Source organism: Cherax quadricarinatus, chromosome 2, assembly GCF_038502225.1.
Source record: "Cherax quadricarinatus isolate ZL_2023a chromosome 2, ASM3850222v1, whole genome shotgun sequence".
In the NCBI taxonomy this organism is placed as follows: Eukaryota; Metazoa; Arthropoda; class Malacostraca; order Decapoda; family Parastacidae; genus Cherax; species Cherax quadricarinatus.
The window spans coordinates 10460880-10480819 of record NC_091293.1 but is presented as its reverse complement, the minus strand read 5'-3'; the positions used below and the strand labels follow the sequence as shown (position 1 = coordinate 10480819).

The 19940-nt window shown below is 40.0% G+C and overlaps 1 protein-coding gene across 3 annotated transcripts in view; it reads right to left on the bottom strand.

Annotated features, from left to right (window-relative positions):
• Positions 1-19940, bottom strand: part of LOC128698847 (uncharacterized) — a 69546-nt gene that overhangs the window by 32163 nt on the left and 17443 nt on the right. For all 3 annotated transcript variants that reach the window (XM_070087258.1, XM_070087242.1, XM_070087249.1), the window contains one exon: positions 2440-2622. In XM_070087258.1, the coding sequence (XP_069943359.1) occupies positions 2440-2609 (170 nt within the window). In that variant the 5' untranslated portion in view covers positions 2610-2622. The remainder of the gene's footprint in view (positions 1-2439; positions 2623-19940) is intronic.

Below are 19940 nucleotides of genomic sequence, written 5' to 3'. Positions count from 1 at the left end.
ATTTGCGATTTAAATTTTTGAATATGTCTGTATTACTGAGTAGCGCAGTGCAGTGTTTTATGTACTGTATCTATGTACTCTGCAGTATTTATAAATATTAACTAACTTTCTTAGTGATTATGCTGGAGCTGCCATTGCTACCGCCACCTTAATGGACTATGGCATTATCAGCAAGGACGATAAAAGTCAAGTTATTGGACCACAGAAGCTACGAGATGCCAGACACAAATACCGAATGGAGAGGCAAAATATCACATCACTGTATTTTGATGGAAAGAAGACCTCCACTCGTGTAATGACAAAGAATGAGAAGACCAAGAAATGAAGTCGAAAGGTAGTGGTGGAAGATCATTACGTAGTGGAAGATCATAACGTCATCATGGTGGAGACCGGCACTGAATATCTCACTCATGTGACTCCCAAGTCAGGCCATGGAAAGGAGATTCCCAAGACTATCTACACATTTCTGGTGGAACAGAAACTAACTCAGCAGCCTGTTGTATGTGTTGGTTGTGATGGAACCAACGTAAATGTCGGAGCTGATAATGGAGCCATTCATCAGCTTGAAATGTTGCTTAGTTATCTGGTCCATTATTTCATCTGTCCGCATCATGGAAATGAGCTGCCATTCTGGGCTGTATTGTACCACTATGATGGTAAGCCAAGGTGTCCTGAGCATTGGAGAGGTCCCATTAGCAAGAAAATCAAGGATCCTCTGTCTGAGCTGCCAGTTGTTACTTTCCAACCAGTCATTTTCACTGGTTTCCTTGCACTGAATGACAAGGTAAAAAAGGATCTGTCCTGGGACCAGAAATACTTGTATAAGATTTGCAAAGGAGTGATCACAGGTGTGGTTGATGATGACTTGGCTGCTCTTGAACCAGGTCCACCGTGTGTGTCGAGGTGAAATACTTTATGGAGTAGGATCCTTAGGCTGTATGTGGCAACATCAAGACCCAGTCAGGAGCTGAAAAAGAGTCGTCATTATGATTTTAAAGTTTAGTATTCTAATGTGGTTCCACATCAAGCTGCACCATTATGGCACACACGGTCCAAAGAACGTCTTCCAGTCACTGTAATTTATGAGACATCTGAATAGTGAAGAAAAGAAAATAGTAAAGAAGACTGTCCAAAGAAATTCCTACTTTGTTCACACAGCTGCTTCTTGATATGTGCACTGATGAAGATATGACTGTGAGAGACAAAGCTGTCTCAGTGATAAGAAATATTATAGAAGATAATCAGCAAACAAAAGAAAGTACTGAGAGCTCTGATGAGGATGGAGAAGATTCTGCTGATGCTGCTGACGAGGACTTGCTAATCTACACTGATAATGAGGATGACAGTGAGGATGAAGAGAATAACAATGTGGCTCCTATTGTCAACTCAAGAAAAGTAGTGATTCCTTAACTAAAGTGGCAAGCAAAGAACTATCATTCCATGATTGACTGGAAGACTGAACTCAAAACTGAGCCTCCTTTCATTACTTCTCTATCAAATCAACAGTTTTTGAAAATTATTGATACTCCATTGGAGGTGCCCAAGTGGCCAAACAACACTTAAGCTATTGAGGAAGGGATAAAATTGATGACTGAAGCTTGCACTGAAGTGACTGGACGGAAGGCAAGAGATAGATATATCAGGCAAAGCATATTTTCCAGGAAAGTTATGCCCAAGTTCTGCACCAAGAAAGACTTCACTTATAACTTGTAGTAGTTTAAAATTAAATAGTTAATGATTGGTATAACCCATGTACATTTGATTATACAATCATCACAACCAAAAATTATATATTTCATTGGTGTATAATTCGATGAAAAGTCGATTGCGATGTAGCAGGGTAAATGGGCATGAAATGGTCTGAAATTTTGCACAGAAGTATGTTATGACCATATAAATAATGTCTGAAAAGTGCAGCTTGCATATCTAAAATTTGCATTTTTTTAATGTTCCGTACTGTGCCTGTCTATAGAGGAACTTGAGCCTGGCATTCGCTTTTTTACTACACTCTTCACTATTACTGCTCCTTACATGCTTGAGTCAAAGGAGATTCCCAGATAATTCACTGAAGATAATGAAGTGATAGGTTCCCCAGTACACTGGACATTAGAAGTATTTAACCTTTTCAGTTTACTTCTCGTGCCAAAGAGTATGGCTTCTGTTTTTCAGAGGTGTAGCGATAGTGTGTTGTCTACCAACCATTTGTGAGTGTTACCTGAGACTAACACAGCGCTGTTGTCTGCCTACAACTGACACTGATGCTCATGCTATTCACATAACAAAGAAATAGTAAAGGACTTAGAATATTACATTGTTCCCTATAATATTGGGCTGGACAATTTGTTTTCTATTTCTGCATTATGTTCGTTAAAAATACACTAAATCCGTATGGGCGGGTCAATAAAAGGTAGAAGAGATTCACACCACCAGTGACTTTACCTGTAGAGAGCCCAGAGTGCGTTGGAGAGGATAGAGTGCGTGAGGGGGGTGTTGGAGGAGAGCCAGAGTGCGTGGGCGATAGTCATGTTGCCGGCTGTGTTGTAGGCAGCCACCAGCCTCTCCTCCAAGCCCAGGGCTCGAACCCACACTCCACCAGAGAGATCACTCATGGCTCCACCAACACTGTAAGACAAAGTACATGACACTCAGTCTTACCTTGAGACATCATACGCCTGTGAAAACAAAATACATCAGTAATAATCACCTTCAAATATGTAACACTGAAGAACAGTTTTGCTGAATCACACGTTACTAAAATAAGTAGGAATAATAATATTATTAATTATTACAATGGTCTGCATGATTTTTTATTGACTATATGGTATCTTTTTCGGTATATATATATATATATATATATATATATATATATATATATATATATATATATATATATATATATATATATATATATATATATATATATATATGTCGTGCCGAATATGTAAAACTGGTCAATTAGCAAGAACTCATTTAAAATTAAGTTCTTTCTAAAATTTTCTCTTATACGTTTAAAGATATATTTTTTTCATTAATGTTGATGTAAAAAATTATAATTTTGCACCAAAAGGAACTTAGAAAACTTACCTAACCTTATTATAACAAGAACAATTTATTTTAGCCTAACCCAACTAAATATATTTTAGATTTGTTTACAATAATTTAATACTAAACAAACACAGTGAAATATATTTTTTTCGTTAGGTTCAGAATGATTTTGGCGAAATTATTGCATACACAAATTTTCACTTGTCCTATATGGCAAGATGAGCGTTGTTATTTAAGCCAAGATCGCAAGTTCTGCCTATTCGGCACGACATATATATATATATATAAGTAGTCGATTTTTCCACTGAGCGCACCCTTCCGGAAAAGGCCTTCCACTGAGCGCACCCTTCCGGTTTAGGCCTTCCACTGAGCGCACCCTTCCGGTTTAGGCCTTCCACTGAGCGCACCCTTCCGGTCTAGGACCAGCAGCTGGAGGGTCACCTTTTCACACCTAGGTGTTACTTCCGGTTTTGACCATGACCTCGCCCTCGAGACTACCTCACCCTTGACCCCCCAACCAATACCCCCCGCCCACGACCCCCCCCCCCTTCGCGACCCCGCCGTCGCGCCGCGCGCCCGCGCGCCCGCCCCGCGCGCCCGCCCGCGCGCCCCCCGCGCCCCGCCGCCCCGCGCGCCCCGCCCGCACCTTCTGCTGCGTCTTCTGCAGCGTCGTCTGGATCGCCCCCGCGCCTCGAATTTTTTTTCTTATGATCTCCTTGGATCAAGGTTTTTGGATTCTCCCCCCTATGGGGTTTTCGAATTTTTTTCGAAATTCTCCATCTCCTCGGATCAAATTTTTGGATTCCCCCTCTCACTTTCACTCCCATCCTCAAAATTTCTCGAAATCAAATCTCCATCTCCTCGGATCAAGTTTTTGGATTCCCCCCTATGGGGGTTTCGAAAGTCTCCATCTCCAAGGGTTTTGGATTTCTCCATCTCCTCGGATCAAGTTTTTGGGTACCCCTCCTTTCACCCCAAATTTTCTCGATATTACCAAGTTTTTGGATTCCCCCCTATGGGGGTTTCGAAAGTCTCCATCTCCTCGGATCAAGTTTTTCGAAATTCTCCAATTCCTCGGATCAAGTTTTTGGGTACCCCTCCTTTCACCCCCCATCCCCAAATTTTCTCGATAATACAAGTTTTGGATACTCCCCCTATGGGGTTCTCAATATCAAAGTCTCCACTTCCTCGGATCACCCTCCCACTTTCACCCCCCCCAACCCCAAAAAATTTCTCGACAATACCATGACTCCATCTCCTCGGATCAAGTTTTTTGGATCCCCCCTATGGGGTTTTCGAAATTCTCCATCTCCTTGGATCAAGTTTTTCTCGAAATCAAAGTCTCCATCTCCTTGGATCAAATTTTTGGATTACCCCTCTCACTTTCACTCCCACCCCAAAATTTCTCGATAATACCAAGACTTCATCTCCTTGGATCAAGGTTTTTTGGATTCCCCCCTCTGGGGGTAAGCATTCAAATGAACTCCTCCTATGGGGCATGCATACTACAGGTCTAAACATCTTCCCCTTATTATTTTAAAATGAACTAAAAGTTTCCGCTCATTAAGTCAAATGAACTAAAAGTTTCCTCTCATTAAGTTAAATGAACTAAAAAAAGCGTTTACTCGGCGGTCAGTGACGTCAGTATTCCACTCATTAAGTGAAATGAACTAAAAAGGACCACGCGCGCACAGGTTGAATCTTGTCTACCCTTTTACCCACCCTCCCAAACCCTCACACTCCAACCAACACCTCACAATTTTCACTCATAACCCCCAATTTTTCTCGTTTTAACCCTTTTAGTTCATTAAAGTTAATAAGGGGACACATGCATCAGAAAGTCACCACATCCACTTTCGTTAAATTCACTACTCACAATTTTACATATTACGAAGTTAAATACGCACTTTTACTTTGAACATCTTCAAAACACTCTCATAAATCATTTGAATACTCACAAAAAATACCTTTATACATTTCCAAACAACACTGAATTACTCCAAAAACATCATTCGAACACCCCCAAATCACCTCTGAATACTCCCAGAACACCTTCATAAGTACTCTTGCACATCATTTGAACACCTTCATAAGTACTCTCATAATCATTTGTACACCTTCAAAACACCTTTGAATACTCACATAAACACCCTTGAACACCTTCAAAACACCTTTGAATAACCTCAAAACACCTTCGAACACCTTCAAAACACCCTTGAACACCTTCAAAACACCCTTGAACACCTTCAAAAACAACATTTGAACACACTCAAAACACCTTTGAACACCTTTGAACATTTCCAAACATCACTGAAACACTTCCAAAAACACCATTTGAGTACTCCCAAATACACCACTGAATACTAAAACACCACTGAATACACTCAAAACACCACCAAAATCACCATGAAACACTTCCAAAAAACACAATTTGAGTACTCCCAATTACACCACTGAATACTACTAAAACACCGCTGAATTCAATCAAAACACCCTTCAACACCTTCAAAACACCTTTGAACACCTTTGAACATTTCCAAAACACTATTTGAGTACTCCCAATTACACCACTGATTACTACTAAAACACCGCTGAATTCAATCAAAACACCCTTCAACACCTTCAAATAAACTAATTTCATCACAACCCACTTATATCATCTTTTTTCGGTATCTCTAATTCGACTACATTACCCACATCCCTCATCAATTACCAATTTATTCACATTTTTTTCCCCTTCTTTTTACTACTAAAATTCTAATAAAATCCTCTCCATACCCACCTCCTTGTATCCACATAAATTAATATTATACTCGCATCAACTACCCAACTATTGCGATATGTTTTCAACACCCCCTCCATTCTTTTCCAATATATCATAACTTTTCAATTCTATAATTTCTTTTTAAAATATTCACACATTACCTTTATATTCAGTAAAATCTCTCCATATTTCTAATTACAACCCTCCCCATACCCCTCTCCATCTCACCCGCATTTCTTCACATCAACTCACCCATCTCCCAACACACCTCTTCTGAACACACACACACACACACAAAAAAATCACATTTCACATCCACAAATGCATCTCAAATCCACTAAAATCACTGTAACCAAGATATTCACACACACCTTACCTAACCTAACCTTACCTAACCTAACCTACCCTAACCTAACTTAACCTAACATAACCTAACCTAACCTTACCTAGCCTAACCTAACCTTACCTAACCTAACCTTACCTAACCTAACCTTACCTAACCTACCCTAACCTAACTTAACCTAACATAACCTAACCTAACCTTACCTAGCCTAACCTAACCTTACCTAACCTAACCTTACCTAACCTACCCTAACCTAACCTTACCTAACCTAACCTAACTTATCCTAACCTAACACAACCTAACCTTACCTAACATAACCTAACTTAACCTAACCGAACCTAACCTAACCTTACCTAACTTATCCTAACCTAACCTACCCTAACCTAACCTACCCTAACCTAACCCACCCCAACCTAACCTACCCTAACCTAACCTAGCCTAACCTAACCTAACTTAACCTAACCTAACCTAACCTAACCGAACCTGCCCTAACCTAACCTAACCTAACCTAACCTTACCGAACCTACCCTAACCTAACTTAACCTAACCTAACCTTACCTAACCTTACCTAACCATTACCTAACCTAACCTAACATACCTTACCTAACATAATCTAACCTATCCATTACCTAACCTAACCTAACCTAACCTTACCTAACCTAACCTAACTTATCCTAACCTAACACAACCTAACCTTACCTAACATAACCTAACTTAACCTAACCGAACCTAACCTAACCTTACCTAACTTATCCTAACCTAACCTACCCTAACCTAACCTACCCTAACCTAACCTACCCTAACCTAACCTACCCTAACCTAACCTAGCCTAACCTAACCTAACTTAACCTAACCTAACCTAACCTAACCGAACCTGCCCTAACCTAACCTAACCTACACTGAAACACTTCCAAAAACACCATTTGAGTACTCCCAAATACACCACTGAATACTAAAACACCACTGAATACACTCAAAACACCCTTCAACACCTTCAAAACACCTTTGAACACCTTCAAAACACCTTTGAACACATTCAAAACACTCTCATAATCATTTGAACACACTCAAAACACCTTTGAATAACCTCAAAACACCTTCGAACACCTTCAAAACACCCTTGAACACCCTTGATCACCTTCAAAAAACAACATTTGAACACACTCAAAACACCTTTGAACACCTTTGAACATTTCCAAACAACACTGAAACACTTCCAAAAACACCATTTGAGTACTCCCAAATACACCACTGAATACTAAAACACCACTGAATACACTCAAAACACCACCAAAATCACCATAAACTAAGATCAACACCCACACCCCACAACACCCACAACCCTCAACACCCACAATTTTTTCTCGTTTTATCTAATTTCATCAGAAAGTCACAACACCCACACCCCCCATTTTTTTCTCGTTTTAACCCTTTTAGTTCATTAAAGTTAATAAGGGGCCACACTACATCAGAAAAAGTCACAAAAACAACCCACTTATAACGTCTTTTCGGTATCTCTAGTTCGACAACAACACCCACATCCCACATCACCCACATCCCACATCCCCCACACACACACACACACACAGACACACACACACACTTCCCTAACCTAGCCTAACCTAACCTAACTTATCCTAACATAACCTAACCTAACCTAACCTAACCTAACCTAACCTAACTTATCCTAACCTAGCCTAACCTAACCTAACCTTACCTAAATTATCCTAACCTAACCTAACCTAGCCTAACCTAACCTAACCTAACTTAACCTAACCTAACCTAACCTAACCGAACCTACCCTAACCTAACCTTACCTAACCTAACCTAGCCTAACCTAACCTAACCTAACTTAACCTAACCCAACCTAACCTAACCTAACCTAGCCTAACCTAACTTAACCTAACCTAACCTAACCTACCCTAACCTAACCTAACCTAACCTATCTTAACCTTACCTAACCTAACCTAGCCGAACCTATCCTAACCTAACCTAAAATATATTGGAACACTTCCAAAATACATTAGAGTACTCCAGAATTACTTTGAACGACTCCATTTTTGGATATTTCCAAATTAGTTTTGAAAACTTTATCGTAAAATCGAACATTATTTTCTTGTCGGTAAAACACACTCAATGGTAGAAATATTTACTCGATTTCCGAATAGAAGCACTGTCCTCGCTCTGAGAGACTCATTGTGGGTCACCCCAACACATGGTGTAATGCGCTTCACACCCAAGGTAGAACATAACACCTGCGTCAACTCAGGACAGACAGGCGCCATGTAATGCGGGTAACATCCAAGGTAGAAAATCATCTCTTTCCAGACCAACTGTCTATCCTAACCTAACCTAACCTAACCTAATTCCTAACCTAACCTAACCTCACCTAACCGAACCTAACCTAACTCCATCAATCACCTCTATCCTAACCTAACCTAACCTAACCTAACCCAACCTAACTCCATCAAACACCTCTATCCTAACCTAACCTAACCTATCCTTACCTAACCTAACTCCATCAAACACCTCGAATACTACCTAACTTAACCTAACCTAACCTTACCTAACCTACCGAACCTAACCTAACCTAACCTAACCCATCCTAACCTGTCCCAACCTAACCTAACCTAACCTATCCTAACCTAACCTAACCTAACCTAACCTAACTTATCCTAAGCTAACCTAACCTAACTTATCCTAACCTGTCCCAACCTAACCTAACCTAACCTATCCTAACCTAACCTAACCTAACCTAACCTAACTTATCCTAAGCTAACCTAACCTAACTTATCCTAACCTAACCTATCCTAACCTAACCTAAACACTGACTAACTTTGAACCAACTCTGAACACCACTGATCTTCTTCAAAAAATGCTCTGCACATCATTTGAACACCTTCAAAAAAACACCATCAAACACCTCCGAATACTCCCAAAAAAAACACTACTGATTACTACCAAATCACCACTGAATACTACCAATCACCGTCAAAATCACCAGAAACTAAGTTTAACATCACCATCTAACATCCTTTTTATAGAAATCCCCTCAAATCACTATAACCAAGAACTCCCTCCCCATTTGGCGCATGAAAAAAAAAGCATGAACACAAACCTAATACGCAAACACTTAGTACATGATCACCATCAACTGAAAACATATCTTGTACACACACACATAATATAAGACAATCACCAACTACAATCACCCATGTTCACTTACCTCAAAATCACTAATATCACAGAAAACAATCATTTTTATAAACATTTCACACACACACAAAAAAAAAAAAAAAAAATCATATCTGACAATATCTAAGCGCACTCACCTCACTACCACCAACACACGATGTCTCACCTCACAGGACCGACGAGCACACCTCCAGTGACGTCACACTCCCATTGTGTTACTTGGTGGTTGGTAACATCACACCTAACCCCCCTTGTTTCAACCTGTTGTACCCTACATTATCTAAGAACACTATATCCAAGACGATTACCAGATTTTATGATCCCCAACACCAAGATCACAGAAAACACACATTTTTATAATTATTCACACAAAAATCACGATCACCAATTCCATATCATGTTTACCGTCATCTATCAACACTAATCACCAAGATCACCAAAAAAAAAAATCTAAGATCATGCATCTCAAAACTACTATGATCACTGAAAACACTTATTTTTTAAACATTCGCACAAAAATAAGACATACACAAAAATACCACAACACTTCCACCAACATCTATAACATAACATGAGCACTATAACATATCACTATCACAAAAAATAATACACAAACACCCACATATTATACATTTCAATTGCAAATTTAAGACATGAGACATACACACCAAATCTAAGACATTCACCTCCAACTAAGACATACACATCACCCCTAAAACTTCCTTCCTTATTCATTCCGTATATCTCCTAGAGCTGTTTTAACCCCGACGGATCCACCACGACGTAGGAGCCAGAGGAACCATCACCACTCCAACACCACCTACTACACTCTGGCTCCTACGTCGTGATGGATCCGTCGGGGTTAAAACAGCTCTAGGAGATATACGGAATGAATAAGGAAGGAAGTTTTAGGGGTGATGTGTATGTCTTAGTTGGAGGTGAATGTCTTAGATTTGGTGTGTATGTCTCATGTCTTAAATTTGCAATTGAAATGTATAATATGTGGGTGTTTGTGTATTATTTTTTGTGATAGTGATATGTTATAGTGCTCATGTTATGTTATAGATGTTGGTGGAAGTGTTGTGGTATTTTTGTGTATGTCTTATTTTTGTGCGAATGTTTAAAAAATAAGTGTTTTCAGTGATCATAGTAGTTTTGAGATGCATGATCTTAGATTTTTTTTTTTGGTGATCTTGGTGATTAGTGTTGATAGATGACGGTAAACATGATATGGAATTGGTGATCGTGATTTTTGTGTGAATAATTATAAAAATGTGTGTTTTCTGTGATCTTGGTGTTGGGGATCATAAAATCTGGTAATCGTCTTGGATATAGTGTTCTTAGATAATGTAGGGTACAACAGGTTGAAACAAGGGGGGTTAGGTGTGATGTTACCAACCACCAAGTAACACAATGGGAGTGTGACGTCACTGGAGGTGTGCTCGTCGGTCCTGTGAGGTGAGACATCGTGTGTTGGTGGTAGTGAGGTGAGTGCGCTTAGATATTGTCAGATATGATTTTTTTTTTTTTTTTTTTGTGTGTGTGTGAAATGTTTATAAAAATGATTGTTTTCTGTGATATTAGTGATTTTGAGGTAAGTGAACATGGGTGATTGTAGTTGGTGATTGTCTTATATTATGTGTGTGTGTACAAGATATGTTTTCAGTTGATGGTGATCATGTACTAAGTGTTTGCGTATTAGGTTTGTGTTCATGCTTTTTTTTTCATGCGCCAAATGGGGAGGGAGTTCTTGGTTATAGTGATTTGAGGGGATTTCTATAAAAAGGATGTTAGATGGTGATGTTAAACTTAGTTTCTGGTGATTTTGACGGTGATTGGTAGTATTCAGTGGTGATTTGGTAGTAATCAGTAGTGTTTTTTTTGGGAGTATTCGGAGGTGTTTGATGGTGTTTTTTTGAAGGTGTTCAAATGATGTGCAGAGCATTTTTTGAAGAAGATCAGTGGTGTTCAGAGTTGGTTCAAAGTTAGTCAGTGTTTAGGTTAGGTTAGGATAGGTTAGGTTAGGATAAGTTAGGTTAGGTTAGCTTAGGATAAGTTAGGTTAGGTTAGGTTAGGTTAGGTTAGGATAGGTTAGGTTAGGTTAGGTTGGGACAGGTTAGGATAAGTTAGGTTAGGTTAGCTTAGGATAAGTTAGGTTAGGTTAGGTTAGGTTAGGTTAGGATAGGTTAGGTTAGGTTAGGTTGGGACAGGTTAGGATGGGTTAGGTTAGGTTAGGTTAGGTTCGGTAGGTTAGGTAAGGTTAGGTTAGGTTAAGTTAGGTAGTATTCGAGGTGTTTGATGGAGTTAGGTTAGGTAAGGATAGGTTAGGTTAGGTTAGGATAGAGGTGTTTGATGGAGTTAGGTTGGGTTAGGTTAGGTTAGGTTAGGTTAGGATAGAGGTGATTGATGGAGTTAGGTTAGGTTCGGTTAGGTGAGGTTAGGTTAGGTTAGGAATTAGGTTAGGTTAGGTTAGGTTAGGATAGACAGTTGGTCTGGAAAGAGATGATTTTCTACCTTGGATGTTACCCGCATTACATGGCGCCTGTCTGTCCTGAGTTGACGCAGGTGTTATGTTCTACCTTGGGTGTGAAGCGCATTACACCATGTGTTGGGGTGACCCACAATGAGTCTCTCAGAGCGAGGACAGTGCTTCTATTCGGAAATCGAGTAAATATTTCTACCATTGAGTGTGTTTTACCGACAAGAAAATAATGTTCGATTTTACGATAAAGTTTTCAAAACTAATTTGGAAATATCCAAAAATGGAGTCGTTCAAAGTAATTCTGGAGTACTCTAATGTATTTTGGAAGTGTTCCAATATATTTTAGGTTAGGTTAGGATAGGTTCGGCTAGGTTAGGTTAGGTAAGGTTAAGATAGGTTAGGTTAGGTTAGGTTAGGGTAGGTTAGGTTAGGTTAGGTTAAGTTAGGTTAGGCTAGGTTAGGTTAGGTTAGGTTGGGTTAGGTTAAGTTAGGTTAGGTTAGGTTAGGCTAGGTTAGGTTAGGTAAGGTTAGGTTAGGGTAGGTTCGGTTAGGTTAGGTTAGGTTAGGTTAAGTTAGGTTAGGTTAGGTTAGGCTAGGTTAGGTTAGGTTAGGATAATTTAGGTAAGGTTAGGTTAGGTTAGGCTAGGTTAGGATAAGTTAGGTTAGGTTAGGTTAGGTTAGGTTAGGTTAGGTTATGTTAGGATAAGTTAGGTTAGGTTAGGCTAGGTTAGGGAAGTGTGTGTGTGTGTCTGTGTGTGTGTGTGTGTGTGGGGGATGTGGGATGTGGGTGATGTGGGATGTGGGTGTTGTTGTCGAACTAGAGATACCGAAAAGACGTTATAAGTGGGTTGTTTTTGTGACTTTTTCTGATGTAGTGTGGCCCCTTATTAACTTTAATGAACTAAAAGGGTTAAAACGAGAAAAAAATGGGGGGTGTGGGTGTTGTGACTTTCTGATGAAATTAGATAAAACGAGAAAAAATTGTGGGTGTTGAGGGTTGTGGGTGTTGTGGGGTGTGGGTGTTGATCTTAGTTTATGGTGATTTTGGTGGTGTTTTGAGTGTATTCAGTGGTGTTTTAGTATTCAGTGGTGTATTTGGGAGTACTCAAATGGTGTTTTTGGAAGTGTTTCAGTGTTGTTTGGAAATGTTCAAAGGTGTTCAAAGGTGTTTTGAGTGTGTTCAAATGTTGTTTTTTGAAGGTGATCAAGGGTGTTCAAGGGTGTTTTGAAGGTGTTCGAAGGTGTTTTGAGGTTATTCAAAGGTGTTTTGAGTGTGTTCAAATGATTATGAGAGTGTTTTGAATGTGTTCAAAGGTGTTTTGAAGGTGTTCAAAGGTGTTTTGAAGGTGTTGAAGGGTGTTTTGAGTGTATTCAGTGGTGTTTTAGTATTCAGTGGTGTATTTGGGAGTACTCAAATGGTGTTTTTGGAAGTGTTTCAGTGTAGGTTAGGTTAGGTTAGGGCAGGTTCGGTTAGGTTAGGTTAGGTTAGGTTAAGTTAGGTTAGGTTAGGCTAGGTTAGGTTAGGGTAGGTTAGGTTAGGGTAGGTTAGGTTAGGGTAGGTTAGGTTAGGGTAGGTTAGGTTAGGATAAGTTAGGTAAGGTTAGGTTAGGTTCGGTTAGGTTAAGTTAGGTTATGTTAGGTAAGGTTAGGTTGTGTTAGGTTAGGATAAGTTAGGTTAGGTTAGGTAAGGTTAGGTTAGGTTAGGTTAGGTAATGGATAGGTTAGATTATGTTAGGTAAGGTATGTTAGGTTAGGTTAGGTAATGGTTAGGTAAGGTTAGGTAAGGTTAGGTTAGGTTAAGTTAGGTTAGGGTAGGTTCGGTAAGGTTAGGTTAGGTTAGGTTAGGTTAGGGCAGGTTCGGTTAGGTTAGGTTAGGTTAGGTTAAGTTAGGTTAGGTTAGGCTAGGTTAGGTTAGGGTAGGTTAGGTTGGGGTGGGTTAGGTTAGGGTAGGTTAGGTTAGGGTAGGTTAGGTTAGGATAAGTTAGGTAAGGTTAGGTTAGGTTCGGTTAGGTTAAGTTAGGTTATGTTAGGTAAGGTTAGGTTGTGTTAGGTTAGGATAAGTTAGGTTAGGTTAGGTAAGGTTAGGTTAGGGTAGGTTAGGTAAGGTTAGGTTAGGTAAGGTTAGGTTAGGCTAGGTAAGGTTAGGTTAGGTTATGTTAGGTTAAGTTAGGTTAGGGTAGGTTAGGTAAGGTTAGGTTAGGTAAGGTTAGGTTAGGTAAGGTTAGGTTAGGCTAGGTAAGGTTAGGTTAGGTTATGTTAGGTTAAGTTAGGTTAGGGTAGGTTAGGTTAGGTAAGGTTAGGTTAGGTAAGGTGTGTGTGAATATCTTGGTTACAGTGATTTTAGTGGATTTGAGATGCATTTGTGGATGTGAAATGTGATTTTTTTGTGTGTGTGTGTGTGTTCAGAAGAGGTGTGTTGGGAGATGGGTGAGTTGATGTGAAGAAATGCGGGTGAGATGGAGAGGGGTATGGGGAGGGTTGTAATTAGAAATATGGAGAGATTTTACTGAATATAAAGGTAATGTGTGAATATTTTAAAAAGAAATTATAGAATTGAAAAGTTATGATATATTGGAAAAGAATGGAGGGGGTGTTGAAAACATATCGCAATAGTTGGGTAGTTGATGCGAGTATAATATTAATTTATGTGGATACAAGGAGGTGGGTATGGAGAGGATTTTATTAGAATTTTAGTAGTAAAAAGAAGGGGAAAAAAATGTGAATAAATTGGTAATTGATGAGGGATGTGGGTAATGTAGTCGAATTAGAGATACCGAAAAAAGATGATATAAGTGGGTTGTGATGAAATTAGTTTATTTGAAGGTGTTGAAGGGTGTTTTGATTGAATTCAGCGGTGTTTTAGTAGTAATCAGTGGTGTAATTGGGAGTACTCAAATAGTGTTTTGGAAATGTTCAAAGGTGTTCAAAGGTGTTTTGAAGGTGTTGAAGGGTGTTTTGATTGAATTCAGCGGTGTTTTAGTAGTATTCAGTGGTGTAATTGGGAGTACTCAAATTGTGTTTTTTGGAAGTGTTTCATGGTGATTTTGGTGGTGTTTTGAGTGTATTCAGTGGTGTTTTAGTATTCAGTGGTGTATTTGGGAGTACTCAAATGGTGTTTTTGGAAGTGTTTCAGTGATGTTTGGAAATGTTCAAAGGTGTTCAAAGGTGTTTTGAGTGTGTTCAAATGTTGTTTTTGAAGGTGTTCAAGGGTGTTTTGAAGGTGTTCAAGGGTGTTTTGAAGGTGTTCGAAGGTGTTTTGAGGTTATTCAAAGGTGTTTTGAAGGTGTTCAAGGGTGTTTATGTGAGTATTCAAAGGTGTTTTGAAGGTGTACAAATGATTATGAGAGTACTTATGAAGGTGTTCAAATGATGTGCAAGAGTACTTATGAAGGTGTTCTGGGAGTATTCAGAGGTGATTTGGGGGTGTTCGAATGATGTTTTTGGAGTAATTCAGTGTTGTTTGGAAATGTATAAAGGTATTTTTTGTGAGTATTCAAATGATTTATGAGTGTGTTTTGAAGATGTTCAAAGTAAAAGTGCGTATTTAACTTCGTAATATGTAAAATTGTGAGTAGTGAATTTAACGAAAGTGGATGTGGTGACTTTCTGATGCATGTGTCCCCTTATTAACTTTAATGAACTAAAAGGGTTAAAACGAGAAAAATTGGGGGTTATGAGTGAAAATTGTGAGGTGTTGGTTGGAGTGTGAGGGTTTGGGAGGGTGGGTAAAAGGGTAGACAAGATTCAACCTGTGCGCGCGTGGTCCTTTTTAGTTCATTTAACTTAATGAGTGGAATACTGACGTCACTGACCGCCGAGTAAACGCTTTTTTAGTTCATTTAACTTAATGAGAGGAAACTTTTAGTTCATTTGAGCGGAAACTTTTAGTTCATTTTAAAATAATAAGGGGAAGATGTTTAGACCTGTAGTATGCATGCCCCATAGGAGGAGTTCATTTGAATGCTTACCCCCAGAGGGGGGAATCCAAAAAACCTTGATCCAAGGAGATGAAGTCTTGGTATTATCGAGAAATTTTGGGGTGGGAGTGAAAGTGAGAGGGGTAATCCAAAAATTTGATCCAAGGAGATGGAGACTTTGATTTCGAGAAAAACTTGATCCAAGGAGATGGAGAATTTCGAAAACCCCATAGGGGGGATCCAAAAAAACTTGATCCGAGGAGATGGAGAATTTCGAAAACCCCATGGAGAATTTCGAAAAACTTGATCCAAGGAGATGGAGAATTTCGAAAACCCCATAGGGGGGAAAAAAACTTGATCCGAGGAGATGGAGTCATGTATTGTCGAGAAATTTTTTGGGGTTGGGGGGGTGAAAGTGGGAGGGGGATCCGAGGAAGTGGAGACTTTGATATTGAGAACCCCATAGGGGGGAGTATCCAAAACTTGTATTATCGAGAAAATTTGGGGATGGGGGGTGAAAGGAGGGGTACCCAAAAACTTGATCCGAGGAATTGGAGAATTTCGAAAAACTTGATCCGAGGAGATGGAGACTTTCGAAACCCCCATAGGGTGGAATCCAAAAACTTGGTAATATCGAGAAATTTTGGGGTGGGGGTGAAAGTGAGAGGGGGAACCTCAAAAATTTGATCCAAGGAATTGGAGAAATTCAAAACCCTTGATCCAAGGAGATGGAGACTTTCGAAACCCCCATAGGGGGAAATCCAAAAACTTGATCCGAGGAGATGGAGACTTTGATTTCGGGAAATTTTGAGGATGGGGGTGAAAGTGAGAGGGGGAATCTCAAAAATTTGATCCGAGGAGATGGAGAGAGAAAATGAAATTCGAAAACCCCATAGGGGGGGAATCCAAAAACCTGGATCCAAGGAGATCATAAGAAAAAAAATTCGAGGCGCGGGGGCGATCCGGACGACGCTGCAGAAGGCGCAGCAGAAGGCGTGCGGGGCGCGGGCGCGCGGGCGCGGCGGGGCGCGCGGGCGGGCGCGCGGGCGGGCGCGCGGGGCGGGCGCGCGGGCGCGCGGCGCGACGGCGGGGTCGCGAGGCGCGGGGGCGGGGGGTCGTGGGGGTGGGGGTATTGGTTGGGGGGTCAAGGGTGAGGTAGTCTCGAGGGCGAGGTCAAGGTCAAACCGGAAGTAACACCTAGGTGTGAAAAGGTGACCCTCCAGCTGCTGGTCCTAGACCGGAAGGGTGCGCTCAGTGGAAGGCCTAAACCGGATACACCGCCCAGTGGAAGGCCTAAACCGGAAGGGATGCCTCTGTAGAAGGCCTTTTCCGGAAGGGTGCGCTCAGTGGAAATTATCGACTACTTATATATATATATATATATATATATATATATATATATATATATATATATATATATATATATTTGCGTGTGTGTGTGTGTGTGTGTGTATATATATGCATCGAGTATCACTGGTCGCTACTAGGTCACTCTCTCTGAACCGTGAACTTTATCATACCTGTGTGTGTGTGTGTGTGTGTGTGTGTTTGCAGGGGTCGAGTCCAAGCTCCTGGCCCCGCCTCTTCACTGGTCGCTACTAGGTCACTCTCTCTGAACCGTGAACTTTATCATACCTCTGTGTGTGTGTGTGTGTGTGTGTGTGTGTGTGTGTGTGTGTGTGTGTGTGTGTGTGTGTGTGTGTGTGTGTGTGTAAAATGGTGATTCATTGTGTTTTTTTATTCATTTCCATCACATCAGGTTGTTAAGTTATACGGAAACGTTACTTTTCTCTTTTTGTATAACATAAGTAAATGAGAAAGTGGTATATTACCAATTAAAATGCTTACCTTACATTAACTTATATGTTAAATCTAATATATTTTCCTTTATTTTCTGATTATTAATATGTCTAGAGGCTGCATAAATTCACCAGACATATTTTGTTATGTCTGCGGACAATTCACTCCTTCAGATTCCCGGAGCAACATTACTCCTTTATTGAAGCGCTGCTACTTGGCTTATTTTCAATTCAATTCAATTCAAGTTTATTCTCTAAAAGGGTTACAATGTGGGGTTTACAGGTTTTGGGTATTGTGTGGTTTACATGTTATAAAATACTAATTAGAGAGGGGGCCACTAGGACACCTAGCATGGCTAGGCATTTCGAGCAGACTTAGATTAATTCTTAACATTAAATCCTTACAGATTATAGTAATAAGGCTAAGTGACTACATCATAATTTTGAGTTTAGCAATGTGAATGCTTTTGTTTTGGCACAATACAAAGTGTCTATATTGGAGTATCATAGGCAAACTTATGACTAGTTAGGATTTATTATTTTAAGATTAAGATCAGTATTTCTGGGTTTATAGTCAGTGAGTGAGTGTAACTGAGAACCACCAGGTGGTTATCATGTAGTTAGTTGTCGGGGTGGATCAGGGAGATAAGATGCTTTCTAACTGTAGTTTTGAAAGTGATGAATGTGTCTGCAGTTCTAGAGTTTTCAGGTAGGGTGTTCCAGATTTTAGGTCCTTTGAAATACATTGAATTTTTGTAAAGGTTTAATCGAACACGGGGAATGTCATAGAGATGTTTGTGTCTGGTGTTATGCCTGTGGATCCTGTCACAACTATCAAGAAAGCATTTTAGGTCAAGGTTAATATTGGAATTTAAGGTCCTGTAGATATATATTGCACAGTAGTAAGTGTGGATGTTCTGAACAGGGAGTAAGTTTAGATCTATGAAGAGTGGGGGGGTGTGTTGCCAGGGATGGGATTTAGTGATTATTCTTACTGCGGCTTTTTGTTGGGTTATTGTTGGCTTTAGGTGTGTTGCTGCAGTTGAACCCCAAGCACAGATAGCATAGGTGAGGTATGGATATATAAGTGAATGGTATAGTGTGAGAAGTGCAGTTTGCGGCACGTAGTATCATATCTTGGAGAGGATCCCCACCGTTTTGGATACTTTTTTTGTTATGTGTTGGATATGGGTGCTGAAATTTAGGTTGTTGTCGAGGTATTGGCCAAGGAATTTTCCCTCATTATGTCTGGCAATTAGAGTGTTGTCGATCTTAATGTTAAGTTGCGCAACACCTGCTCTGCTACCAAACATAATATAGTAGGTTTTGCCAGTGTTAAGTGTAAGTTTATTGGCTGTCATCCAAGTCGATATTTTGAGCAGCTCCTCGTTAACAATGGTATTGAGGGTGGCAAGATTAGGGTGGGAGATGACATAAGTCGTGTCGTTAGCAAAGAGAATGGGTTTCAGGTGTTGGGATATGTTTGGAAGACCAATGATGTAAATGAAGAAGAGCAGGGGTCCAAGGACACTTCCCTGTGGAACTCCAGTATCAAGTGGCCGTATTGATGAGGCTGTGTCTTTAATGGTGACATAATGATAGCTATTAAAAAGGTAGGATTTAAAATATGCAAGCGCATGGCCTCTTATACCATAGTGGTCAAGTTTGTGGAGTAGGATGCCGTGGTCTACTGTGTCAAAAGCTTTTCTTAGGTCAATAAAAATTCCTAGCGGATATTCCTTATTTTCTAATGCTGTGTAAAGCAGGTCTAGCATTTTTATAATTGCATCATTAGTGCTTTTATTATTCCTGAATCCAAACTGGCAGGGGTTGAGTATGTTTTGTGACGTTATAAATGAATATAGTCTCCTGTGCACGAGTTTCTCAAAGATTTTGGATAGCAATGGTAAGTTTGATATTGGCCTATAGTTGTTTACGTCTGTAGGGTCACCACCTTTATGTATTGGTGTAACCCTTGCTGTCTTGAGTAGTGTCGGGAAAGTGCTAGTTTCTAGTGACTTGTTAAAAAGTAATGTAATAGCATGCAAAAGGACATGGGCTGCTCGCTTGTACAATAATGGTGGGACGTGAGACAGATTCCCTGAGCTATTTTTAAGTGACTTTATGATCGCGGTGACTTCCGTGGGCTCAGCTGGTAAAAGATAGAAGGAATTTGGGAAATTCCCATCTAGGCAGTCCCCGGCACGGGCATTGGTACATGGGATTTTACTGGCGAGATTAGATCTTATGTTTGAGAAGTCGTTTATCTTGTTAGCTGTATCAGTGGGATGCAGTGGTGTTTCATGAGGTTTAGTTAGAACAATATTCTTGTTTTTTTCAGTTTGTGGGTGCCCAGAATCTGGGAAAGTGTTTTCCAGGTCTTTTTTATATCTCC